At 38.6% G+C, this 27,678-nt stretch overlaps 1 protein-coding gene across 2 annotated transcripts in view; it reads right to left on the minus strand.

The window, feature by feature from the left end:
- Nucleotides 1-1,271: 1,271 nt before the first annotated feature.
- The window catches only part of RRAS2 (RAS related 2), a 71,505-nt gene continuing 45,098 nt past the window's right edge, over nt 1,272-27,678 (minus strand). For both annotated transcript variants that reach the window (XM_032640345.1, XM_032640344.1), the window contains exons 2-6: nt 16,572-16,659; nt 15,569-15,671; nt 15,288-15,396; nt 4,657-4,775; nt 1,272-2,460 (exon numbers count right to left, since the gene is read on the minus strand). In XM_032640345.1, the coding sequence (XP_032496236.1) occupies nt 2,373-2,460; nt 4,657-4,775; nt 15,288-15,396; nt 15,569-15,671; nt 16,572-16,659 (507 nt within the window). In that variant the 3' untranslated portion in view covers nt 1,272-2,372. The remainder of the gene's footprint in view (nt 2,461-4,656; nt 4,776-15,287; nt 15,397-15,568; nt 15,672-16,571; nt 16,660-27,678) is intronic.

Below are 27,678 nucleotides of genomic sequence, written 5' to 3' on the forward strand. Positions count from 1 at the left end.
GTTCTGCGAGAGAATTAAGCAGTACAAAAAGTTATTTGAGGGATTATTTTCTCAATTCTCCCAAGGATGGTACACAGCTAGAACCATTCCAGATGCACAGAAGTTAATTCACTACATACAACAGATAAGGCATTAGACCCAATTCTCTGGGAACTCAATTGAGAGGGGCTGGATAAGAGAAATACATGAACATAATGAGGAAAGAAACAGAAGATATATTTTTTAAAAAACAGGACTTCTACAGGAGGAAAAAACGTCAGGTCTGAAATGAAAAATTCATTGGATGGGATTAACAGCAGACTGAATAACTGCAGAAGAAAACATTGGGGAACTTGAAGATGTAGGAATAAAAATTATCCAAAGTAAAGCACAGAGAGAAAAAAAGTAAACTGAGATAACAAAATTTAACTTTTAGGCTGCTTTGTTATAAATCATCTACTCAGAACAAAATAAAAGGTTTCCCACTAAATATGAATGTTGTATAGACTATCTCTTATTATCTGAAGTTACCAACGATAAATAAAAAAAACTTCCCCAACCGAAAGTACTAACAAGGATACAAGATAGTGCTGTAGCACCAAAAGCCAGGGGATAAATGTGGTATCTTCCTGGGCAGTAATTTTAATTAACATTCAAATAAATTTGTGTGCTTTGCTTCAGCTGTTTTAGGCATCATACCCAGAGAGAGTATATGTGTATGCATTCACCCTCCTCTCCCCTCTACAGTGAGAAATCTCTGTCAGGAGCACTTCACAGAAAAGGTTAAAGAATCAATGACTTAAGAAAACATTCAGGAAATCACTAAAAACACCAAGCCATTTCACTTCAAGTTCACCTACTAAATAACCAGTATTGATCTTAGATTCAAATCCTCAGGAAAAGGCATAGAGCTATGAAAATAAGTTTCCTCCAACACTCATTCCTTCAATAAACCACCAAAATAACAAGTCATCAAGCATCATCTTGTGATAACAGATCAATTTTAATTCTAGCACCTGAAGCTATACAAGGGTATGCTTTATAATCTTCATGGAACTGTTGTACACATTCAATAAAGTGACAACTGTGCAATACCACTTAGTATCTCAAAATCAGGAACATACTTTTGAATTGTTTAAACACAATCCACAGAATTAAAAACAAAATCAGAAGTCACCCACAGTTATACTAATTGTCAATTAAAAGTTTTACCATTTACTACTTGATATAGCAGTCAATATCTAGTAGGGGATATCGGAAGTGATTTCAGATTCTCATCCTGTTGTACTCTATTGGGAAGGTTTCTTGAGTAGCTATGTGACTGGCCAAAGGTGGGTACAACCAGGACCAGAACAGCATGTAAGGTTCTACCACAGTTTCTGTAGTTTTCACTTTTTTTCCTTTGTCAGCTAAAAGTGAAGTGAGAATTAAATACTTATCTTTACATATACACAAGGTATGCTGTGAAAGCATATTTGCTTACAAACATATAAAAATACTTGTTAACTAGTTTGATAAGAAAATAATGTATAAAAGTATATAGCAAAACATTAATCATCTCTGACCCTGGAAAGATCAATTCCATATTTTATATTACAAACAAAAACAGTTTTAGTTTTTTTGAATCCCTTATCCAGAAATACTTGAAAAGGAAGACAGACAGAAATTATTTATTTTTACTCTCAACATGGCTGTGAAAAGAGTTAAATTAAAAAACCAAGAACACTAAAATGCCTAAGTCCAGAATGAGTCCAAATATTTGGCCACACAGAATATTATCTTTAGGAATAATAGTAAAGGCTTTACACGCAGTTTTTAACCTATAAATACAGTAGGCATTTTGGTATTTTGGCCACTGGAAAACAAAAGGCTATAGCATCAGTAAAGGTCTGAGATGTCTCACTTTTGTGGATTCAATTCAGTGTATTTAAGGTTAACTAAAGTTGACATCAAAATTTTTAGAGATAGGCAAAAATTCACATTTTTTTAAAACTCCCTATGTTTCTATTTAGAGTAACAGTAGGCAATATGATTCCAGAAGTTAAAAGTTATTTCACAACCTATGACTTCAGCTTGGCAAACAGCTTAGGTTCCAAAACTGATCCATCCCTATTAAAAGTAAGCCCTTAAAAAAAGAATGTGTCTGTGTATATAGATATCCATTTTAAAGGAATCAGATAATCTTTGAGGCAGCCTTAGTGTTTCCTTTAAATCTGTCTTGACTGACCATTGGATCAGCTTCATGGGAAGGATTAGCCAGCTTCTTGGTCTAAGGCTACCACGGTGATCATTTATCTAAGGCTAGAAAGGTACCAACATGATGTAAACTGTAAGGAGAGAAGGAGAAGATGAGGGCTTTTCCTGGCAGTTGGTAGCTAAAATTCAAGGGATTCTTAGAAAATGACACAGTGGCAGCCTTTCTTGTCTTTTTCTTTCCGTGTTGGTTCTGGTGAAGGAGGACATTCCTGCTCTTGAAATTTCCTGTAAGATAGAAAAACCTATAGATAATTGACTTTTTGGTAATACATTATAAATGCAGGTTATTGTTGGATGAGTCTGGTTTATGTGCATATGCTTTTCAATGTTAAATTTCAACTAGGGAGTCAAAGCCAATCTTTGGGGGCAGGGAGGTACAAATGCTTCAACATGAGCATAAGCAAAGCTGTCTGAGTTTCATTTATGAGTGAGTATTCAATTAGGTGAGATGCTGAATTCAACAACCTCTAAATTCCCTTCCCAGTTTGAAATTCCATGACTCTAAGGTATCCTTAGGAATGAACATCCATCACTAGAGTACCTGCCCTTATGAGGTATGCCATTCCTATCCTGGTTTTGCCACTTCGTAACTACAAGTCTGTATTAAACAAGTTAGTTGACCTCTCTGAGGGGTGTTTTTTTAGGAGGGATAATAAAACCCTACCTTTCACAGTTGCTATGAGGATTAAAGAAGAGTTTGTTATGTTCAAATGTCTAACAGTCTCTGGCACAAAAAAGTCTCATGTACCCCCTCCTCACTCCTGACTGACTGATGGATGTGGATCAATTCTGAGGATCAAAACCAAGGATTAAATATTTCAAAAAAGCAATAAAAATTATTTTTAAAAAGCACTGGTGGGACTTCCTGGTGGCGCAATGGTTAAGAATCCGCCCGCCAATGCAGGGGACACGGGTTCAATCCCTGGTCTGGGAAGATCCCACATGTCATGTAGCAACTAAGCCTGTGCGCCACAACTACTGAACCTGTGCTCTAGAGCCCACATGCCGCAACTACCGAGCCCACGCACTCTAGGGCCCACGTGCCACAACTACTAAAGCCCGTGTGCCTAGAGCCCGTGCTCTGCAACAAGATAAGCCACCGCAATGAGAAGCATGCCCACCACAAGGAAGAGTAGCCCCCGCTCGCCGCAACTAGAGAAAGCCCGCATGCAGCAACGAAGACCCAACATGGCCAAAAAAAAAAAAAGGCATTGGTTTCGGGGTGGGGGAGCAGGTAAAATACACATAAAATTTACCATCTTAACCATTGTTAAGTGCACAGTTCAGTGCTTTACGTATATTTACAATGTTGTGCACTACTATCCACCTCCCAAATCTTTTCATCTTGCAAAACTGAAACTCTGTATTCATTAAAAAATAACCGAATTTGCATTTTTAACAAACTACCAAAAAAAAAAAAAAAAAAAAAAAAAAAGCAATCTTCTTTTCCACCCCACAAAGAGAATGCCCTAGTAACGGGCTAAGAAAAAGTACAAGTAGAAGCCCATAGCTCAAAATGTCAATTCACCTTAGACGTACAACTAACAGGAACTAACTCCATATACCTGTCAAACTAACTAGCAGGGAAACCAGCAGAACTAAGAACAGAGGATGAAACAGAGGCCAAGCCACCAAGACCCAAAATAATCTCACAAAACCCCACCTGCTAAAGCAACTCACTCTTTCTCACACACACCAACTCCAGCCAACCTCACTCACCGCCTCCAGCTTCTTGGAACCCAGTAATACTTTCTGAACCACAGAGGCCTCCTAGGCCAGCGAACAGAAAACCTCTATGAAGTCTGGATATCATACTTCATATGCTGTGGGACTGCTGAATCCCTACTGCCTGGCTTCCTCGTGGCCTGGGAGGAGTGGGTAGGAAGCAAAGCTAAGAGCACAGGCTCTGGAATCAGAGACCTGGATTTAAGTCCCAGCTCTGCCATTTAATATGTTCAAATTATTTCACCTCTCTGTATCTGTTTTCTCATCAGAGAGTAGGGGCATTATTGGGTTGTGGTGGGGATTAAATGTAGTAATGCACGTGAAGCAGTTAGCACAGGATCTGGCAGAGGCTACCTACCACTCAAGTGTTAGCTGCTGTCGTCACTATCTTCACACCACCGCCACCTTTGGAAGGTGCACCAATTCTTTTCAAAATCTCTATGTGTGCTCTACTTCAATATAATAAAATTAGGCTTTTTATGTAGGAAGTAACCAGAATTATGTACGTAATTAAAAATTTTAACATACCATGTCAAAAATGATTCCCAGAAAAGAATCACTCCTACATGCAATTTCCTCTTTCTTACGAAAAACATTTAATGGTAATTTTTTTTCTTAATTTTTTTAAAAAGCATAATGTGACTACCCATCAAATTCAATAAACTAAAACAAACTTCTGGGATGTGTTTTGCTTACCTTATAACCCGGACAAGTTCATGGAAAGCTTGATCTACATTCATCCTAATCTTTGCTGACGCCTCCATGTATGTTACCTTAAGTTGTCGTGCTAACTGCTGTCCTTCTTCCTGCGTTACCTGAAATTTCAAGAGGTGTGTTTGAGGTACAGTATTAACGATTAGATCTGCTCCATCTACTGCTTGGCCACACGCTGCACTGTTAATCCAGCCAGAGACCAAGCTGGTTTGCCTTAAGACGAACCAGAACACTTAGTAGCTTAACTCATAGTGCGGAAGCCCACCTCCGCAGAAAAACTCAGAACATGACAGAAGCAAGATGTCAGTCTAGTGATTACTCAAAAAGTACTAAATACAACAGTGATAAATTCTGGGAAGTACAAGGTGCTATGGGAGTGTATAACCCTGCTGAGCAGGTCAGGGAAGGCTTCCCTGAGGAAGTGATATTTGGGTAAAGTGTATGGAGTTGGGTCAGGGTGAAGAAGTATCCCTGACAATGGAAACAGCAGGCATGAGGGCACTCCAAGTTCCAGAAACTGAAAGAAGCCTAGAGTGGCTGGAATACAATAAGCTAAGAGAGAAAATGGCAAGAGATGAGGCTGGAGAGCAGGGCAGGCCTCAAGAAGCCACGGGGTCTTCTTCACGTCTGCATTCCCCAGTACCTGGTACTTGGAAGACTCTCAATAAATATGTGGGAAAAAAATAATGAATAGAACCACAAGCCCTCACAATGCCTTCCTTACATGGAGAAATGAAGGAAGGTAGGCAGGGAAGGGTGGCATTGCTGATGACATATAAATGGTAGGCCAGAGTAAGAAAAGGCTAATTGAATATTAGCCCTATATAGTAAATGCCCTATATATATCTTAAATGTAGAGGGTTGGAATAGTGATAATTACCTACAACTATTAAACTATATTTATGTAGTGGACCTGAAAATTCATATTTCTGAAAAAGTGACTTTCACTGCTGTCATTACCACAAAAGTAAACACTTATACAAGGTTAGAAAATTACAGATGGGCAAAAAGGAAAAAAAAAGAAAATTTAGGAACTTATCATCCATACAGAACCATATTCTTCTCATCTTTTTTCAATGATATACATTTTTCTCTGCAAAACAGAATCATAACTTTTGTATCTTTATCTTAGAACCTGGAACTATGCTAAACTCACTTATCTAGGTGGGTTTGTTTTGTTTTGTTTTTGTAAATTCCATAGGCTTTTCTACATAAGCAATCATGTCATTTGCTAATAAAGACAGTTTTGTTGCTTCCTTTCTGATGTGGATGTTTTTCCATTCATTTTCTGGCCTTACCTCACTGCCTGGAAGCTCCAAGACAGCAGTGGTGAGGTGGTACTTCTGACTTGTTTCTGATCTTAGGGAGAAAGCATTTGGTCTTTCACCATTAAGTAAGCTGTTGGTTGTAGGGTTTTATTACAGATGCCCTTTATCAGGTTAATAAAGTTCCTCACTATTCCATTTATAAAGAATTTTTATCAGGAACCGATGCTGGATTTTGTCAAATTTTTTTCTTCTGCATCTGTTGAGATCATATGATTTTTCCTTTTTAAAGTCTGTTAATATGATAAATTATACTGATTCACTTTCGCCTGTTAAATCAACATGGCATTCCTGGAATTAACGCCACTTGAGTGATAATGCATTGTTCTTTTCATATATTGAATTCTATTTACTAAAATTTTAATTAAAAAATTTTACATCAAAAAAAATTTTTACATCTATGTTTATGAGAAATATTGAACTGTAGTTTTCTTATATCTTTGTCTGATTTGGTATCAGAGTAATACTGGCTTCATATAATGAGTTGGAAAGAATTCTCTCCTCTTCAATTTTCTGGAATAGTTTCAGCAAAATCAGTTTAGTAAAATTGGCCCAGTGAATCCATCTGGGCCTGGAGTTTTGAGGAAAGGTTTTTATAATAAATTGGGTTTATCTTATACATATAGTACTACTCAGCTTATCTATTTTTTTCTTGAGTTTGTGCCTTTCAAGGAATAGGTCTATTTCATCTAACCTGCTGAATTTATTGGCATAAAGTTGTTTATAGTATTTCCTTATTATCTTTTAAATATCTACTATGATTTGAAATGATGGTTATCTCTCCCTTTTTGGTTTTTATTTACTTCTCTATGTTTTTCCTATTTTCAATTTCATTGGTTTCCATTCTTATCTTTATTATTTTACTTCTTCTGATTACTATGGTTTTAATTTGCTCTTTCTTTTTCTTACAGTTCTTAAGGTAGAAGCTAGTCACTGAATTGAAACCTTTTTTCTTTTCCTAATACAAATATTTAATGCTATAAATTTCTCTATAGGTACTTCTTTAATAGCACCCCACAAATTTTGATATGCTGTTTTAGTTATCATTCAGCTCATAATACTTTGTAATGTCCTGTGTTTTCTTTGTACTGAGGGTAAATTAAAAGTATCTTAATTTCCTCATACTTGGAGATCTCCTAGATATCTTTGTTATTTCCAATTTAATTCCACTGTGGTCAAAGAACATACATCATCTGACTAGAATCCCCTTAACTGTATTGAGACTTGTTCTATGACCCATTCTCATTTCAAAAGATGTATATTCTGCTGTTGTTCAGTGGAGTGTTTACTAAACGCCAGTTAGGATAAGTTGCCCAACAGTGTTCTTCAAACCATCTGTATCCTTACTGATTTTCTTTCTACTTGCTCAGTTATTGAGAGAGGTGCTGAAACTTCTGACTGTAACTGTTCTTCCCATTTTTGCTTTAAGAATTTTGAAGCTGTTATTCATTACATGAATGTTTAGGATTGTTAAGTTCTCTTGATGAATTAATCTCTTTATCATTATGAAATGATCCTCTTTATTCCTAGTAATAATATTTGCTCCGAAATCTACTTAGTCTGATATTTATATTGCCACTTCAACTTTTCTTTCATTAGTATTAGCATGGTATACCTTATCCCGTCCTTTGTACTTTTCACCTATTTGTATCTTTACGTTGAAAGTAGATTTCTTGTAGGGTCTTGCTTTTTATCCAATCTGACAATGTCTGCCTTTTAATTGAGGTGTTCACACTATTTAAGTTTAATGTGATTATTGCTATAGTTGAGTCATCTTGAAATTTGTTTCCTAACCATCCCATTTATTCTTTGTTCTACTTATCAAAAGTTGCCTTCTGGGCTTCCCTGGTGGCGCAGTGGTTGAGGGTCCGCCTGCCGATGCAAGGGACACAGGTTCGTGCCCCGGTCTGGGAAGATCCCACATGCCGCAGAGCGGCTGGGCCTGTGAGCCATGGCCGCTGAGCCTGCGCGTCCGGAGCCTGTGCTCCGCAACGGGAGAGGCCACAACAGTGAGAGGCCCGCGTACTGCAAAAAAAAAAAAAAAAAAAAAAAAAAGTTGCCTTCTTTTCGGTTAACTGCATTGTTTTTATGAGTCCATTTGGTCTTCTTTGTTGGCTAATAAACTATGTACCTATTATGTTATTTTTATAATTGCTTTAGAGTTTATAATATACATGTTTCACTCATCACTGTCTAATTCAAATGATACTGTGTCAATCCACGTATAGTTTAAGAACCTTATAACAACAGTATGTTTCTCCCTCCTGCTCTTTTTATTACTGTTACCTATTACTTTAGAATACATTGTTATTATTTTTGCTTTAAACATCCAGTTATGTTTTCAGGAGATTTAAATAACAATAAAAGTAATTTATATTTACCCACATAAATGGGTAAAGGTGTTCTTCATTTCTTTGTATAGATCCAGATTTCCATTCGGTATGGTTTTCCTTCTTTTTTGCATTTCTTTTAATGTAGGTCTGCTGGTAATAAATTCTTTCACTTTTTGTTTATCTCGGAGAAGTCTTTACTTCACCTTTGTTTTTGTTTTTTTTGTGGTACGAGGGCCTCTCACTGCTGTGGCCTCTCCCGTTGCGGAGCACAGGCTCCGGACGCACAAGCTCAGCGGCCATGGCTCACGGGCCCAGCCGCTCCGCGGCATGTGGGATCTTCCCAGACCAGGGCACGAACCCGTGTCCCCTGCATCGGCAGGCGGACTCTCAACCACTGCGCCACCAGGGAGGCCCTCAACTTTGTTTTTGAAGTAAATTTTCAGATGAGTTTTTTCTCTCAGTACCTGGAAGATGCTGTGCCACTATCTTCTTTGCATCGTCTCCTGTGAGAAACAGTGTGATTGCTGTCATCCTTATCTTTGATCCTCTGTATGCAATGTTTCTCTCCCTCTGGTTACTTTTCAGTTTTTTCTCTTTATCACTGCTTTTAAGCAATTTCATTATAATGTGCCTTAGAGTTTACTTCATATTTCTCGTGCTCAGGGTCTGTTGAGCTTTCATCAAATTTAGAAATTTTTCAGCCGTTACTTCTGCTGTTAATCCCATCCAGTGTATTTTTCATCTCAGACATTGTAGTTTTAATTTCCAGAAGTTTGATTTTGATCTTTTTACATCTTCCATGTCTCTACTTAACATAGTCAATATTCAGTCTTTTCTCTAGCTTCTTGAACATATGGTATATGGTAATAATAACCATTTTAATTTCTCTGCTCACCAACTCTATCATCTGTGTCATATCTGGATCTGTTTCTATTCACTGTCTTTTCTCCTTATTATGGGTCATATTTTCCTGCTGCTTTACGTGCTTGGTAAGTTTTGAGTGGATGCGTGGCTAGTAGATTTTTACCTATTGAGTTCTGGATAATTTGTATTCCTATAAATATTCCTGAGCTTTCTTCTGGGATGCAATTATTCGGAAAGTATGATCCTTTCTATTGTACAGTACCAGAACAGCATTACATCTAAGGCTGATTTTGCCCCACTACTAGAACAAAACCCTTCTCAATGCACTATTCGATACCCCAGGAATTATCAGGTTTGACACTCTGGCTGATTAGAATATTCCTGGGCCCTGTTTTAGCTCAAGGTATTCCCTCTAATCCTTTCAGGTAGCTTGTTCTCCTAATTTAATTTTATATTCTCAAAATTCAGCACCTTCAATGCAATATCATTAGGCCATTACATTAATGCATATACATCTAACAATTACTTCGTAACAGTTTATACTCTGTTGTATTCCGAAAGAGTAGCAGGCAGGTTCTACATAGTATTAGTATACCCAAGTTTATGTAACTTTAAAATCTATCCTGCCTCTCTTCAAAACAGCACAGGTACCATAAGGCCTATGGTTTGAAATATCAATCAATCAAATCAAGCAAGCAATTAACAATAAGTAAGGAAGCCAAGTAGGAAAATAAATCTTTACAGAGCCACCAATTTAGAAAGGACAATTCTTTTTAAGAAAAGTTGACATAAAATTCCTTGAAGTAAAATTACATCTTGAAGTGAAAGGAAAGAGATATAAAAGAAGAAAAGTAAAAATAAATTTTTGCGACATGTCAGTCTTAATCAATTACTTACTTTACTAATATAATTTGATTGGGGGAGGGAAATATATGTCCTTAAGAATTTTGTTCCTTGTATTTCTGCTCAATTATTCTTTAGAAAGCTACCTTGCCCTATCCCACCTACATAATGTAATTCGGCCAGAGGGAAACAGCAAATGACCTATCTTTATACAATTGAGAAGAATTAATGGTGTAGATGATAAAACAATCCCACGGCTAAGACTGTCTATGTGCTTCATTTATTTATTTTTAAAGCACGGTCTTACATCAGTCTTCCAGGAATCGAGGTCAGCAAAGTTCATACACACATTTCTGGTCAAGAAATCTCTAACCACACATAAAGCTGCTTATGAGCTTACTGGTGTAGCACTTTTAACGAAGATAGATAGCATCACTACCACCAAAGGAAAAAAATATGACAAAAAGAACACCACATGTACCAAAGCCAAAACACTGTGAAGCCAGAAATCAACAAAAGATTGAAAGCTACACAAACAAGGATTTCCCAGAGGTTCCCCAACCCAGAGAATTTTACAAAGATACCAAATCCTAAGCCTGGATATTCTGGTTTAGTAGGTCTGAGTGCTACCAGAAATGTTTTGTTTTAAAAAACAAAGGTGAACCTGACGCAAGAAATTCAGATTTACATTTTGGAACCTCCAGTGGGACTCAGTTCTAAGGCACAAATGAATATCTGTGAAAATCCACAATAACATGAGTTTATCTAATACTACCTATTTCTAAATAGAGAAGAGCAAAATGGGAATGATGAGAGCAGCTTTATTAAACAAACTAAGTTTAATAAGAATAGAGTACAACATCTGCAATAGTCACTTAGGGATGTGTTGAGTTAATGAATAACCTAAGTTTACAGAAGCAAAACTTGTTTTGTTTTTCAAAAATATCTATTATGTAGAAAGAGGCATCATATTAATACCACATCTTGATTCACTGATGCCTTGATTCATTCATTCAGCAACTGTATACTGAGTGCATACCTTTGTTCTCTGTGCTAAGGACAAAACATGAACAAAACTAAGTGGTCAAAACTGAGAAGCCGTCATGGCGCTTACAAATCTTTTCTTTTTTTTTTTTTTTAACATCTTTATTGGAGTATAATTGCTTTACAATGGTGTGTTAGTTTCTGCTTCGTAACAAAGTGAATCAGTTGCAGACAAGGCACACCAACAGGTAAGGCCAGAGAAGACCCTTACTCTATTGTTGGGGGGAGGGGGTTCTTTTTCCTGGGAGGCTGCAGGGCACATTGTGGTCAAGGTACTGACAGATAAGAGGAGTGGGGATTAATACACTTAAATAATCTATTGTTATAAGTGTAATGGGCTCCTTTCTTGAATTAATGGTGGCCAGTAGAAATTAAGTACCTAACAAGGGGGACAGGAAAGGGAGAAACTGAGGCAAGCCAGGAGAGGTAAAAGGGGGAAAAGCAAAAACAAATTTTTTTAAAAAGGCAAAAAACCACTGACTTCTAGACGAGGCCGAGTCAAGGACAAGGAACTTGAAATCAGAGCTATCATGAAGTCCACAGTCCAAGCCCACACACAGCTGCTGTATGAAATTTCAGAATCAATATGTTGTCATATTTACCTACGTTTACATTTTAGCAAGGGCAAGTAAATCATTTACCCGTATTTTCTTCCTATACCTCTGACAGAATAAACAAAATGATCAATGTATCTCTAAGGGCCCAGGTATGTGGTAACACTGCCATTCAAATTCTACAGATCTCTCTTTATTTCGGTGACCTTGTTTTTTCTACTGCTCTGTCGTAAGTGCCTAGAAAGTGCTCTATAAAAAACTGGATGAATAGGTGGGTGGATGAAGTAAGTCCACAGAGATACAGAAGTCAAAAGGAAATAGGCAAAGCCTCTTCTGGCTGATCTCCCGTCCCTGATGTGTTCAGAATCTCAGGAGCAGTAGTAGGAATGCCCAGGGCTGACCCACAAATTCAAAGAACATGGGGAACTGGCATTTGCTATGTAAGAGAAAACGGGCTAGAAGCTAGAGAAAGTCCAAAGGGTAGAGCCTAAGACAAAGGCAGAAAAGAACAAGCTGATCAGCAACTAAGAGCAAGCCAGACTGGTCACTGACCTAAAGAGATGACCAAAGAGTCAGCATGTCCAAACAAGTGGAAGAAGTTATTATGAGGTGCCTGTGGCCTGTCCAGGATCAGTTGGTAGAGCAAGTAAGGGTGCCAAGGCATTACAGAACATCATCTTTAATTCTGAAGAGACTTCTAAAAGGTAAAAACCTTTAGTACAGCATCTCAATTTCAACTGCACTGAGTATGGCCCTCAAGGCTTGGAGGGGTAAGGCATGTTTGTCTTTGTACATCCAGGACACAGAATGTACACAGAAGAGAGTGTGCCTGAGTCCTAAGACACCTGAGAAAGACAAGGAAGTACCAACAAAAGGAGAGGGGAGGGGGGAGGATGCATAGGGAATGGAGTTCCAGAGCTAAGTAAACAAAGTGTTTCAAAAAGGAAAGTGTGGGCAACTGTGTCAAATGTTACATCTGCGCAAGTGGTGACCTTGACCAGGTGCTACATGCCTGCAGTCAGTGCAAACAGGAAAAAGAAAGGAAAGGAAGTAGAGTGTAGATAACGCTTCTAAGGAGTTCTGCTTACTAGGAGGAGCAGCAAAAGAGGTTCTCGGGGAGGAATGTGAGATTAGCTTTTGCCGTGGTTATTACTTTTTGTTTTAAAGGTGAGAGCATTGTAGCATGTCGCAAGCTGATGGGAATAATCATGCAGGAGAGAAATGAAACACCTGGATGGAACAATTGCTGGGGTGATGCCCACGAGGAGCAATGGATGGGCTTCAGTGCCTATCAGAGAGGCTGGTCAGGGAGGTGAAGTTTATCCATGCAAGTGGGAGGAAGCAGAATTAATGGGGCATACGTGCCCTTAGGTTAGTGCATGTGGAAGTGGGAACATGTAAAAATATCTCAGTGAAATAGGAAAATACCACTCATCATCAATCTGCTGAGGATGAGGAAGGGGAAGAAAGTGTTATTAATTTAAAAATAGAAAGTAAGTAATAATCATCCAAACAAGTGGGAAATGAATAGACTAGAGAAATGTAGTAGGATTTCCAGTCAGCACTAAAGGCTCTCACATAAGAGTAATGATGATGGCTTTTACGCCTGAGTGCAGGGTGAAGGAACCTAGAAAAGAGAAGACAAAGCATGGGAGGAATAAAATGTTTCTTTGTGCCTATCCTTCAGAGAGGAGAATCTATAGGAACGAGCAGAAAACTAAGCAGTCAGTTTTCAGCCATTTGCTTTTCTCCCTTGGATATATATACATTTCAACTTTTCAGCATGTACATAGTACTTAATGTCTATGTATATGTTTTAAAGCAGAGAAATTAAGAACTTACTCCAAGCTAATTGCCTATCTTTAAGGTGATGGAAATATTAAACTTATCATCCCCTATATTGCTTCTTTTACCACCTTGTTCTTATTTTACTCTGAAATCTATTACTTTTATAAAAAGAAAAAACTTAGAAGAAAAATTTATAAATCTATGGTAAAAACAAAGCCAAAGGGCCACAATATGTTAATATCTGCAGACAGACGGAAACCACACTCCAAATACTGGCAATCTTCAATATATAAATGACTTAAAAGTAACTCATACAGACCCCTTGCCCCCAAGCTAATCATAGCAAGGCTTGTTTAGTTCTGATGGACATACTCCCTTTCCTCTGTTCTCCCTAATCTTGCCTAAACTATAGAAGGCTCCCACCTCACCCCAGGCCTACCACTTATTCCTCTACTGGAGTTACCACCATAAAAAAGTCTGAGAAAAATCACAGCAGGAAACATATCTATCTAGCATTAGATAGGGCAAGAACTGCTTGCTCCCTGCAGAGTTACTTTGCCATTATTCCCCAGATCCAACGACATCTAAAAGTGTTTCTAGTACTAGAAAGGACTGAGAAGAGCAGTAAAAAGGTTCTACTGGGCAATATTTAATAAACATAATTAGATTCAGAAACACTGAAGGAAATGGTCCCCCCAAAATAAAATATAAATGAGAAAAAAAAAAGATGGGACTGTCTACTCCAGGTTTTAAGATGTGAGCAATGTCATATCCTAAATTACTTCCAACAGCTTATACTGGTTTGAAATGAAGACTGAATGTTTTCACCTTAAGTTTATAGTAATTCAGATTTGAAAGAGGTCTGACAGTAAAATTCATTCTACAACAGGTAAACATTTCTAAACCTTAGCATTAGAACAATATCATTCTCTTAAGTTCATGCTTTAAACTTGGTATACCTTCAACAAAATTTACAAATAGAGCACACAAATCAAAGATTATATTTTAAATAATAGTTAACTACAAAATGGAAGGCTATCCTCAATGCTGTTTATCAACCAATTTTTCCTGATGTTTGCACTTTCGATCAAAATCTGTTAACACAAAAATCTGTTAACACAAGGTTATATAGAAACAAGAGAACTTAAATACTGGCAAAAATTAAGTATTTAAACAATTGTATTCCAGATGTGGGATAGAGACTAAAGACCTAAAAGAAATGAAGACACCAAAAGAACCCCCAAATAATGCAGAGCCTCCATTAATTTATATCTGAACTTGCTCCCCTCCCTCACAGAAAGATGAGGCCAATATTTACCAAAAATTTTTTAAATTGTATGTGAAATAAGTGGGTAAAGAACAAGTGAGTATAAACAAGCCTGCAACTAAATACTAAAAATATTATTTTCCTGCAGGTTACTGGTGTTAGAGCTGCCCATGTGAAGAATTAACGGAAAATTCAGTCATTAATGGGACTTAGGAAAAATCCAAATACTGTAATTTAAATCAAAGTCATTCTCTAAATGAGGTAATTTAGCATTAATACTGAATTACAGGTAAGTTTAGGAGTATCTAACTAAATTAGAGCTGTGGGTGTTACCTAAGAAATTACAACATGTGAATGGAGCTGGTGCAAATACTTGCTGGCTTATAGAGTCCACTGAAGTTCTGTATACTATGTAAAAATGTAACGTCCCCAAATCTACTTCCTTTTTATTTGTCACCTATCATAGGACCTCTATAAAATCCAGTGTGCCACACTCAGCACAGTGTTTTTGATCATGGCACTTTCTCATTAAACATATCTGTTCACTTACATGATTACAAATAATTGGCTTCCCAATAGCAAAATTCCTTCTCACCTGTCTCTGATGATCCAGATCTGCTTTATTACCAATTAAAATCATTGGAAACTCATCACGATCCTTTACTCTGAGAATCTGTCTTTGAAACTTATAGATTTCTTCAAAACTAAAAACACAAAAACAAATTAATCAATTTGGTCAACTATCAGAATTCAGAGTCCCATGCTCCATTTACTACTTTACTACTTTTCCTTTTTCTATAAAAATAAGAATGCAAATTCAATGAAACAGTGATCTAGACATGAACAGGAGACCTACAGTTGAATATTGATACAAACCTGCCTCTATCTGTGACTGAAAAGACCAACAAGAAACCCTCGCCAGTTCTCATATACTGTTCTCTCATAGCTCCAAACTCCTCTTGTCCCGCTGTATCCAGAACTAAAGAAAAAACAAGAAATGTAATTATGTTCGTGTTTTCATCTTACAAAAATGGCTTCCTCACAAGGGCAGGCCCAGTTAAACTGGGTCCTCTGGAGCACACCATACTTAGTATAATTTAAAAAATGGCATTCTCCTTTTAGTACTTTATTCAATGCTAAAGACAAATATATTCTAATGGCAGACAGTTTCAGAGTTATCTTCATCAGTGCAGGTTGATTTTGTACTTAGACTATATTAGCATAGCAATTACAAGGTTAAGAATATCAAATACACCTAGGCAGACAGTCAGATAACCTCTGAAGTCTCTTGGATGTTTACCTCCTCCATGAAAAGAACTGAAAAAGATACCTGTAAATTCAAGAAAGAAATGCTGGTCTACCCCACCCCCCAAATACCATACTGAATGTACAGGTGCTAATGTATTTCTTGATCTCTGTGAATAAAAGAATCATACAAGTTAAAAGAAAAGGGCTTTCTTTTGTGGAGAGGTGGAAAGTTTAGCCAAGCACAAAACACTATTTGCTAAGGCCTCTAAGCAAGTCAGCAAATGTTGAAGCTTTTCTATATTTACTTCACCCATTTCAGCCTTCATCAAAAGGTAGGAAGAGCCAAAACCTCATGTTTTTTCCAAATGTCCCAACAAACACAACTTCAGCAAGTTACAGTGACATGACCAATTTCACCAGAACAAGCTCAATCCAATTATTTTACATAACATTTACTGAGGAATATTTAAATTGCCTAATATGCAGATTCATCAATCAAAACTAATGAAAGAGATGGGCTTATATTCAAGATCATCTAACATTTCAATTGTAGTATTTAACCTAGCAAAACATCAAAGCTTACTTTTAAAAATATGATACGTGAACCATCAAATAAAGGAAGATTACTTACTATCTAGCCGGGCTGCCCGGTCATCTATCACGCACTGCTTTGTGTAGGAATCCTCAATGGTTGGATCATAATCCGTTACAAAATAGGACTGTAAGAAAAAGAACCTTATTTTAAAATTTATGTTTACCTGCCCAAGTACCAATGTAACTTTATCCAGAATTAATCAAAATAATTTCATTGTATTAAGGTTTATCCTACGTCAATTCCCCATTAAATGAAGTCTATTCCGAGCAGGTTTCAAGTAGAGAAAGGGTACTAAATATCCCTGAATTTTCATACCTGAAATATGCAAGAAGACTGTAAAAGATCTACTGCAGTAGATCTTTTTTTTTTTCATAATAACTTATATACACCTAAGACTCTAGATCTCTAATTCCAGAAAAACTAGAAAAACACAGTAAGCTATAATTCAGGTCTATCTGCAACCCGATGGCAGGCATCAGTCCTTAGAACAAAGTAGTTTGAAACAAATAGGATAACACAAAGTCTGCCTGATTCAATGCTTCATCTTCTTTTCTCCACTTTTCGCACACCTTGTCTTAGAGTTCCCTTTCAGCTGCCTTGTGTATTATCCTAAGGAAATGATTTCACCATTTTTTTTCATCTTTGTGGATCTCAAACTTATTCTTTCACTAATATTTTTGTTAGTTTTTCATTTTAACTTCTATTTCTTCTTCTGTTAGCAAAGCCACCCCACTGTTATCTTATGATATCATCACCAGAAGGAGGGCAGTTAAGGTAGCAGAGTAAGAAGGGAAGAGTCTTAGCGAACCACTTAATGTTTGTATATTACATTTCACAATCTTTTTTTAAAGGTTTTAAAAAGAATCTGAAAGACAACTTATTTCCCCCTTCATACAAAAGGGCACTAACTAGGACACTGACATCAGTTCTGAGTATCTCCTTCGCGCGCGCGCTCTCTCGCTCTCTCTCTCTCTCTCTCTCTCTCTCTCTCTCTCTCTCTCTCTCTCGACTGACTTCCTCACAGCCTGTTTTGCCACTACGCTCATTAAAATCTGAGGGATGACTTGGAAGAAGGCAGCTTGATGCTAGGAACACGCACCAAAGGTGTTCAGTCACTCTTCAGGCAAGGGCTCCTGGAAGCCGGACCTGCTGGCTCCAGGAACACATCATTCTTAAGTGACAACCCCTGCATGGTGAGCTGTACAAACACCAGAAAGCTACTCAGAAGTAGACACTCTGAACAGGACAGCAAAGAAACTCCTGGTTTGGCGGGGGGAGGGAGACTGATCTGCTCCCTACCATGACTCTACATATTTATTTTATTTGTGAATGACACTTTCTATTTTTTATTTATATTTTTGGATTAACTTTAATTACAGAATTCGGTATCCATAATCCTATTTCCCTTTTGATGGCTTCATTTAAATGCATGATTTATTAAACAACGTCTATTAAAAACAGAAACATTTACCAACAGGAGCAGCTTCGAGTAGAAAGCCATCTCCATCACCACCCCAGCCCCAGTTAAAAATACACAGATATCAAAACAATCCTGAACTGACTTTCCGGCACCCACACCTCTTCAAAAAGTAAATACAACTGGCAATAACAATACTCTTTGTATCCACTATTTTAAACAACACAAAACAGCAGTCTTTCACCAAGCAAGCTGGATAAAGCATGCTATTTATATCTTAAGATTAGTTTTCTGCAACATGTTTCTCCATAGTAATCTGACACTTCTTGCCATGCTTCCATCTTGTAAAACCTAAGTTTCATTGACTACTCCCAAGTTATGCCTAAACGTGCCAAAATGTCCCTCCCATTGTGTCTGAAAACACAATGGACAAATATTAAATATATATTTCCAAATGTCCAAGTCATGTATAATAGCTAGAACTCTTGCAATGTGATGGATTTTTTTGCATTGTGATACCAAATTTAAAAAAATAACACGTACAGAGGACGGTTGGTTTGAGCAACTTTGAGGGCAGTTAAAATAAACTGTTTTTCCTTTCTGTGACTGTGGAAGTTTCATATTTTCTTTGGATGTCTTAGCTCTTGAAATACAATCTTAATGTTATAAGAATTTTGCCACTTCACTACCACTGGCATGCATTTATTCCACTCATTAATTTTTAAGACAAATTAATTGTTGGAATTTCTGGATATTTAGGTCTACATTTCATCTTTGTTGTGTCCTATTTTCAAAATTCGTAGAGGCCTTGCTACATATAGATTTTAAAGAGCCATCCTCAGAGCATCATCCTCCCTCATAAAGATCCATCTTAAGGAACATTACTCTGAGGCCTGACTGTCACAGAATCAAAGATCCCTTTCCCTCTCAAAATTCTAATAAGCCACAGGTTATAATGTGCCTAAAAACAGCAACCATCGTGTGCAGGTAAGAAAGATAATCATTACCTCCTACCACAAAGACATAACATTTTTGTTACTTAAACCTGGGCCCTAGATATTTGAGGCAGCAGATCACCAACAAGAAATCAGTCTCTGATGATGGGCAGTCCTGGATTTAATTCTAACTCTGCTACCTTCTAGTTGTAGAACCTAAGGCAAGTTACTTTACCTCTTTAACCTTCAGCATCTGTGAAACAGGATAGTAACAAAACCCCATGGAACAGATAAAATGAAGTAATGAATATAAAGCACCAAGACATGCTGATGATTAATAAATGTTAGTCAGTGCATTGTTTTTGTCATGTAATTAAATGGTATGAACTAACATTTTTATTCAAGTAAAAAGATGTGCTAATACCAGGAACAGCTGTTATAATTCCAACCCTAGTTATACCACAGACCAAACTTGGCATCCAAAATGTTGTGTATCAAGATAAAGCTCCCCATCTGGAGTTCTGGAAATATTTTTTGGGTTTGAGCAGTAATTACACAAGTATATACATATGTAAAAACCTCATCAAGCAGTACATTTAAGATGTGTGCACTTTTTTGTACATATACAAATTATACCTCTATAAAATGCATAAATGGTTCCCCACTGCTTATAGGATCCAGCCCTTTTTTTTTTTTTTTTTTTTTTTTTTTTGCGGTACGCGGGCCTCTCACTGTGGTGGCCTCTCCCGTTGCGGAGCACAGGCTCCGGACGCGCAGGCTCAGCGGCCATGGCTCACGGGCCCAGCCGCTCCGCGGCATGTGGGATCTTCCCGGACCGGGGCACGAACCCACGTCCCCTGCATCGGCAGGCGGACTTTCAACCACTGCGCCACCAGGGAAGCCCCAGCTCTTTCTTTACACAGTTCACAAAGCCCTCCAGTTTGATGTGTGTTGTTCACCATTCAAAGTGTTATTTTTCACTACCTGAAACCCTTCTGCTGATTGCTCTTGCTCTTGGTTTCATTCATTTGTTCAACAATTATTTATGGGGCATCACAGGGACAAGGTCCTTACTTTCACAGAACCCACTGCTTTTCACACATCTAGCAATTGTGCTGTGACTGGGGGCAAGGGGAATGGGGAGTATTAATTGCATTGGCCAAAGAACAGAAACAGCATGAAATGCGAGTAACATGCTTGTTCGGAGGGCAACAAAATTTATGCAGTCACATATAGGAACTATGTGTACAATTCACTTATGAACACAGAGCCCCAGCAATGTGCCTGAAAACAGCCTCTCTCCTGAAACTGAAAACAGTTACCAACCACAGCCCAGAAAGGATATTTTGTAGCAGAAAGCAAGAAAAACAAAACAAAACACAGCACTGCATTGTGGAAGACAGTAGAGGCTCAGGCAAGGGCGGGAAAGCACAGTGGACTAGAGTTCATTCCACTGAAAGGGGGAATGAGGGTCGGGGGTGGAGAAAGTAATGTGCTTTCTTGAAAACACAGGAAAGGATGCATGGAGAAGAATCTCAGCCAGAAAGAAATGGAATGCCTCCTTTCAATGAGCGGGATGCCTTCCAGGTAGTAAGAAGGGCAAATGTGGACCTAAGTCTCTTTAAGGTTGTTAGGATTTATTGGAGAAAAGTTTAAGATTAGGGAAGTTTCCCATTCAGACAGGGAGACTTTTCCCTGATAAACTCGGGTCTGAGTAGGGTTGTCCAAAGCTCTCAGTAACAGAATAGTGATAGCTGGGAATGTTATTCCTGCATACATGCCACTAGGTTGCAAAACAGGAGCTCCGCTTGGCTTAAGAGAATTGCCACTTCGTTCTCTTCCCATTCAAAGAAGTTGCCTTAAGGAAGCTAAGGAGGAGCCCAGGGAGGAAAGAGAGTAAGCTGAGGCAACTTCTGCATTTAGTGGGCCAGAGTGACAAGTCACTCTCTCCCGACACCGAGATGTTGGTGAAAGTGTAGTTCCCAAGCACTGCCACAGAGCGGTGCCAGGTCTACACTTTGGGATGGGTAATTTACTGGAGATTCTGGGAAACTCAGTAAATCCAGCTCACTGGTTAAAGTCCACCACCCTTGCATATAAAAAGGACAGGAGATTAGACCTAAGGTGGCACTGGGGACCTGTAAACAAATGACAGGGCATTTCTGAGCATAGCATGATTCTTAGGAGTCCTCTAAACACATAGGGTGCAAAAAGAAGAGGGGAAAGGGAGAGAGCAGAGGAAGGAAGCTGGTTAAACAGTATGGGAAAACCTTGACAACTACTGAATCTGGGTAATGTGTATACGAGTGTATATTATACTCTTCTCTCTACTTTTGCATATATTATTGAAAAGAATTTAAATCTGGTGGTAGTACATTAAATACTACAGGAAGGGTCAAATCAAGGGAAGAATATACTGGATCCTTTTTAGTCCTGAGCTTTCTCCTCACTCTACTCAAGACCAACTAACTCACCTAGAAACTTGAATTTTTTTCCTTGGCCAGACTATTTTGCAGCTCTCTTTATGCTTTATCTTTTCACTTTTATTGTCCATGCTTCCCCCAACCCGAATAGACTATAAGATCCATGAGGACAGAGATTTTTGTCAGAGGTAGAGTGACTTGCCTCATGTTTAAAGAGCAAATCACTGGCAGATCCAGCGCTAAAAGCAAAGTTTCCAGGCTTTTGGCCAATGTTCCTTCTGCTCTACTCACCCTGACTCTCGGAGTTAAAGCACACTCACACGCATCCTCCATTCCTGCTTCCATTGCTCCCATTTTTTAAAAATGAAATATTCTCAATCACAGTAACAGGAGTCATCATTTATAGAGCATTTGTTATGGGACTGATAACTGATACATATAAAATTTTCCCAATTAATTTTCACAATGGTCCTTTAGATATATATTTCCCTCTTAACAGATTTTTTTTTTTTTAAATGAGGCACAGAATTATGTTACCTCTTCCAGGTCACACAGCTAATAAGGAGGAGAACTACAATTTAAGTTCAGATCTTATCCTCATGAATGTTTCAGAATTCCTGCTATTTAATATAATTCATAAAATTTCAAATCTTTCATTCCTTTATTGGCCTATAAATAAGGAGTAAAAGTACCATGAAAAATAAGAAACAAGAAAAACCAAGACTAACAACTTCATGTTCCTTTCTTACCTTCCTTGAGATCCTGCTCACCTCTCCCTTTTCCCCCAAGCGACACACAGAACCCAGGTCATGAAACATTCTAGACACAAAATTCTGTGGTTCTCTGGCTCCCCTCTACTTTAAGTCAGTATTTTCCTATTATTACTTCTAGCCACAAAACCTGTATTGTTTTTTAAATTATGATAAAATAAACCCAAACAGGAGGTTTTAGGAGGGCTTGCTTTCTATTAATACATGCATTTATAAAGTCTTCACCAGAAGCAGCAGGATGAGAAGAAAACGGATGGGCTACGGAGTTTGAGAGAACTGAAATTCAAACACAGATGCCATTCTACTTCCTCTTAGTTTGATTAACATCTCTAAAGCCCATTTTCTCAACAGAAAAGAGTGAGAACAGGGCTAATTTAAGGAGGGCATGTTCCAGTGCCCACTTCAGATGTGGCACTGAAGGATAAGGGAAAAGGAAAGTCGGAAGGCAGAAAGCGGGCACAAGGAAGGGGGACGGTGAAGGGTTAGGGCTGCTCACAGAGCTGCCCCGAGGGACTGAACAGCTCAGATCACCAGTGATGCTGTGTGCGCCACTCCTCTTCCTGCTTATCCCAGCCCATCCCACCACTGGATCTTGGCGTGCAGCCGCCAGGGGGGCAGCAGAGTGAAGTGGGAAGAGCCTGAGGTGTGAGTCACCGACCAGGATACAACTCTACCACCTTTACCAGATGTGGGAAACTGGAGCACCTCATTTAACCTGCCTGAACCTCAGTTTCCTTGTCTGTAAGATGGAAATAATACTAACCTTGCCGGATTGTTGTAAAAAGTAAAAATAATGTATGTGGAGTATTTTTACAGCACAGCCTATGATACACAGTAAGCCTTAAGTTATAGCTAATGAAGCCCAAACCACATCTTATTTTCTTTGCAAGGCCTCCAGTACTCCAACCAGAAAATGATCTCAGTATGCTCTAAATTCCTCTTACCCTTGTTTAGCAGAAACCAGCACGTGACTGAAATGGGGGAGAGCCAAGTGGAGCGCTGTGGGTCTGGTAGGCATGGCTCACTCTCAGAAAGCTGTTTGAGGCATGCCTGCCGTCAGTAACTCAGGCTGTTCCCTCCACTGCAGACCAGTGGGTAGTGTAGGGTCACAGTTTACTGGTGAGTGGAAATGAGCGGGAGGGACAAGAATCCATATTGATTAGAAGAGGAGAGGTCCAGCACTGGGAGACCAGACATAAAGGAAGTCAGAGTAGTTAAGCACTGGCTAAACCCAGGGTATACCTTCCTTTTTTCTTCACCAGGTTAGACTCAATTTTTTTTTTTTTTTTTCTTTTGCAATACACGGGCCTCTCACTGTTGTGGCCTCTCCCGTTGCGGAGCACAGGCTCCGATCGCGCAGGCTCAGCGGCCATGGCTCACGGGCCCAGCCGCTCTGCGGCATGTGGGATCTTCCCGGACCGGGGCACAAACCCGCGTCCCCTGCCTCGGCAGGCGGACTCTCAACCACTGCACCACCAGGGAAGCCCTAGACTCAATTTTTGTTTTTGCAAAAATGTATTCATTTCTCAACAACTCTATTTTATCTTTTTTAATTGAAGTGTAGTTGACTTATAATATTCTGTTAGTTTCAGGTATACAGTAAAGTGATTCAGTTATATACATATATTTTTCAGATTATTTCCCATTATAGGTTATTACAAGATATTGAATATTGTTCCCTGTTTTATACAGTAAATCCTCGTTGCTTACCTATTTTATGTATAGTAGTTTGTTAATTACATACTCTGAGTTTATCCGCCCCCTACCTTTGGTAACCGTAAGTTTGTTTTCTACATCTTTGAGTCTGTTTCTGTTTTGTATATAGATTCATTTGTATTGTTTTTTAGATTTTACATAAAAGTGATATCATATTTAAAAATAAATAAATAAATAAATAAAATAAATTCCTCTTACCCTTAAGGTGATGATAGTCTGGATTTTCCCAACTTCAAATATTCTACCTTATCATTAAAAGTTGTGATTTGGAAAATACGTATATCAAGCTTTATGTATACCATGTAATTGGTATTTAACAATTTCCTTTTATAATTGCTCATCTTTTCATGTATGTGCATATATGAAGATATAAATGAAACACTGAGCTAATAAACTCAACAGGTTATACACATAAAACATTCCTTCAAAGCCCTTCTGTGCGCAAGTTTTTCCTTGCACCTGAATGAAATCTAAGGCAAATCTCCTAATTTTTTCCAATCATTCTTCAATTATAGTTGTTCAATTACTTTTAACCCCAAGAACATTGTGATTTTAATAATTAAGATGTCTATACAGATGGCCAGTAGGCATATGAAAAGATGCTCAACGTCACTAATTATTAGAGAAATGCAAATCAAATCCACAATGAGGTACCACCTCACACAGGTCAGAATGGCCATCATTAAAGTCTATGAATAACAAATGCAAATAAACATAGAAACAAACCTAAATGTCCATCAACAGATGAATGGATAAAAAAGATGTGGTACATATATACAAAGGAATACTACTCAGCCATAAAAAAAGAATGAAATAATGCCATTTGCAGCATCATGGATGCAACTAGAGATTATCATACTAAGTGAAGTAAGAAAGAGAAAGACAAATACCATATGATATCAATTATATGTGTAAGCTAAAATATGGTACAAAGGAACCGATCTACAAAACAGAAACAGACTCGTAGACACAGGGATCAGACTTGTGGTTGCCAAGGGGGAGGGGGGAGGGGGGTAAAGAGAGGGATGGACTGGGAGTTTGGGGTTGGTAGATGCAAACTATTACATTTAGAATGGATAAACAACAAGGTTCTAATGTATAGCACAGGGAACTATATTCAATATCCTGTGATAAGCCATAATGGAAAAGAGTATAAAAAAAGAACGTACGTATGTGTATAACTGAGTCACTCTGCCGTACAGCAGAGATTGGCACAGCATTGTAAATCAGCTAGACTTCAATTTAAAAAAACTGAAAAACAAGAAAAAACATAATAATTAAGATTTCTAGTACAGCGTCTTAATTGCATTAGTCAATACTCATCTAAATTAAAGTTTCTTTCTCCCCTTTCTACACAGAGCTGAGACGTCTGCGATAGGACAGGGGTGGGGGGATAGTTAAGACCGGTCATCTTCTCTCTTTCCCCATCTTATTATGCATCTTTTCTACCCTCAGCAAGGCTGCCTCTGCTCTGGCTCCTTAAGGGTTGGAGCTGAAGGAGTAGGGAGAAGTAAGGGGGGTTGAAAAGACCACGCCAATGAAATCTGATGTCCATGCTAACTTTCTCATGAGGGCCTACAGGCTTCCTGGAAGAGGACACCAGTGAGACCCTCCACGTGCAATTCCCAGGACATGAGTGAGTCCTGGCCATTTACACTTCCAACTCTCAATCCTTGAGGTTCCCATGGGCACCTCCTGATTCACAGCCTCTTCTAGGTAACCATGCACAGTGTCTCTTTTTAGAAGGCTTTTTAAGCTGGTTCCATCCAGAAACTCAGGGAAACCTACTGTCTTTCAAAGTGCATGTTGCTAACTAAAGAGCCCTCTTCCTTTCTCTCTGCTATCAAGCCACAGATTCACATACTAATCCTTATGCTCTCCAAACACCTGGGGATACATGTCAAGTTCTTAGAATTATTCTATTAGAGCTTCCCCCATCATTAGGCTTCAATGAAGGGGGCTTAAGAGAAGCATCCCCTCCTCTCTGCAGAGTGTGGAGGCGGGAAAGGATAAAGAACACACAGCCTACTGACAGCTCTCTCCAAAAACATCCTTGTCTCAGAACCCTTAACTCTCCACACTTTAACTTCCTGGAGATAAAGTATGGGCTAAATGTGCAATAGCAACTTAAGGCCACCTTCTATGCAAGTCCTTGAAATATGAGAGTCACTTGGCAACTACTGCTTCATTCCCAGCCTTTGGGGCTTCAAGAGAAACTAAAATAGGTTAGAGTTCCAGTTAAAATCCTGTTATATATGTCCAACTAGATTTGATGAATCCAAGGTCTACCTCACGCCTTTCAGAATTTCTTTGGCATTAAGCAAGGTACTCTGCACAAACATACTTGGAGCCTCAAAATATTTTCTGTTGGAAAACCCAGTAATTAGGAAGATCATAATGAGGAGTTAGGAATTCATTTCCCAGAGCACTATAAGGACCTGGGTAGCTATCAGTAGCCTCTGTTTGCTAAAACAGGAGCAGTGCAAATTCCTCTGGTAACACTAGAGAAGACTACAGCAACTTCAGGCAGCTGTGAGCCAGAGTCGGGCGCTTCCTGGTGTCACTTTTTAACAGCAGCTGTCAAGTCACAGAGAACCTTTGTTCCCTGCAACACCCTCCCTTACTTTCATGTCAAATGTTTCCAATATGCTTGATATTCCTTCACTCAAGTACATATTTTTTTCCTGATCGAAATGAGTATTTCATTTAATCTAACATGTATAATTACAGAGGTCTCCATAATTTATCCTCCAGAACTCAAATGCAGAATAATAAAAGCTACCCTAAACCCTGTAATCTTTTAGCTTCTTTTTAACAAAACTTAGGCCTTCAATGTTGCTGTCTCAGGCTGTCTAAAGCCACCACGTGCCTTTCATGTGACTTCTGTGCAATCTCAGCGATAATATACATACCTCAAGCAAAGTAACTGCTTGCAAATCAATGGGTCCAGTATGCACTAAGAAAAGTACAGTAGGAAGTCAACTTACAAACTGGTTCTATTACAAAAGTTTGTTTCTAAAGTCAGTTATTTGGTGCTCATTTTCCCACGGAAAAACTGTTCTAATCTGTGTTTAGGTCCATAGGCCAGACCACAAAAACTACCGTTGAAATTTGGTCCTGAGCCAGTATTAACCCTGAGTCTAACCTCTGAAGCAGAGTCGTCTGGCCCAAGAAGAAATGGGAAGAGTTTTGGTTCCTTTCCCAGAGTACAGAGCCAGCTGAAGCCACACTTATAAGGAGGAAAAGCTTGTCTTGGGGCACCCCTTGTACACCCAGACTCCTCATTCTGCCCCAACTCCCCACTACTACACTCTTACCCTAGCTTTAGCCTCCTCCTGAACACATTCTAGGCGCGAAACCACTTACCTCTCTCCCCACTGTTCCTTCTACTCTCAAAGTAAAACTAGCAATTCCCTCAGGAAAGCTAGCTCTCACCCAGAGGCGCTAGGTAGACAATTATCAGTCCAAATTAGAGCACAATGCAGTATGAGACAGCTCACCCCAACCCTGCTAATGCTTGCTCTTTTTCAAAAGCAAAATTCTAAACCAAAATGAATCTTCAGTAACATTTTTACCTCCGGTTCAAAAAGAAAAAGAAAAGCTTCAGACTCTGTGAAGGGAAAATTATTCCGGGGGGTAAACCGCCATTTCATGATGCCGGCTCCCTGTATTCTTCACAGCTTTCATCCTTCCAAACCCACAGCCTTTAAAAGGGGAGAAGAAAAGAGAAAGGTTGTCCTCTTGCCACTTCCCCTGCCCTCCATCACCCTACAACTTGTAAAGCTAACCTATGGGGTAGATCACCCAACGTTTTCCATTCACAATGCCAGTGAGTGATTTTGAAAACTGTCAGCAAGAGGAAAAGGGCTGCCACAGCTACAG

Source organism: Phocoena sinus, chromosome 8, assembly GCF_008692025.1.
Source record: "Phocoena sinus isolate mPhoSin1 chromosome 8, mPhoSin1.pri, whole genome shotgun sequence".
Classification (NCBI taxonomy): domain Eukaryota; kingdom Metazoa; phylum Chordata; class Mammalia; order Artiodactyla; family Phocoenidae; genus Phocoena; species Phocoena sinus.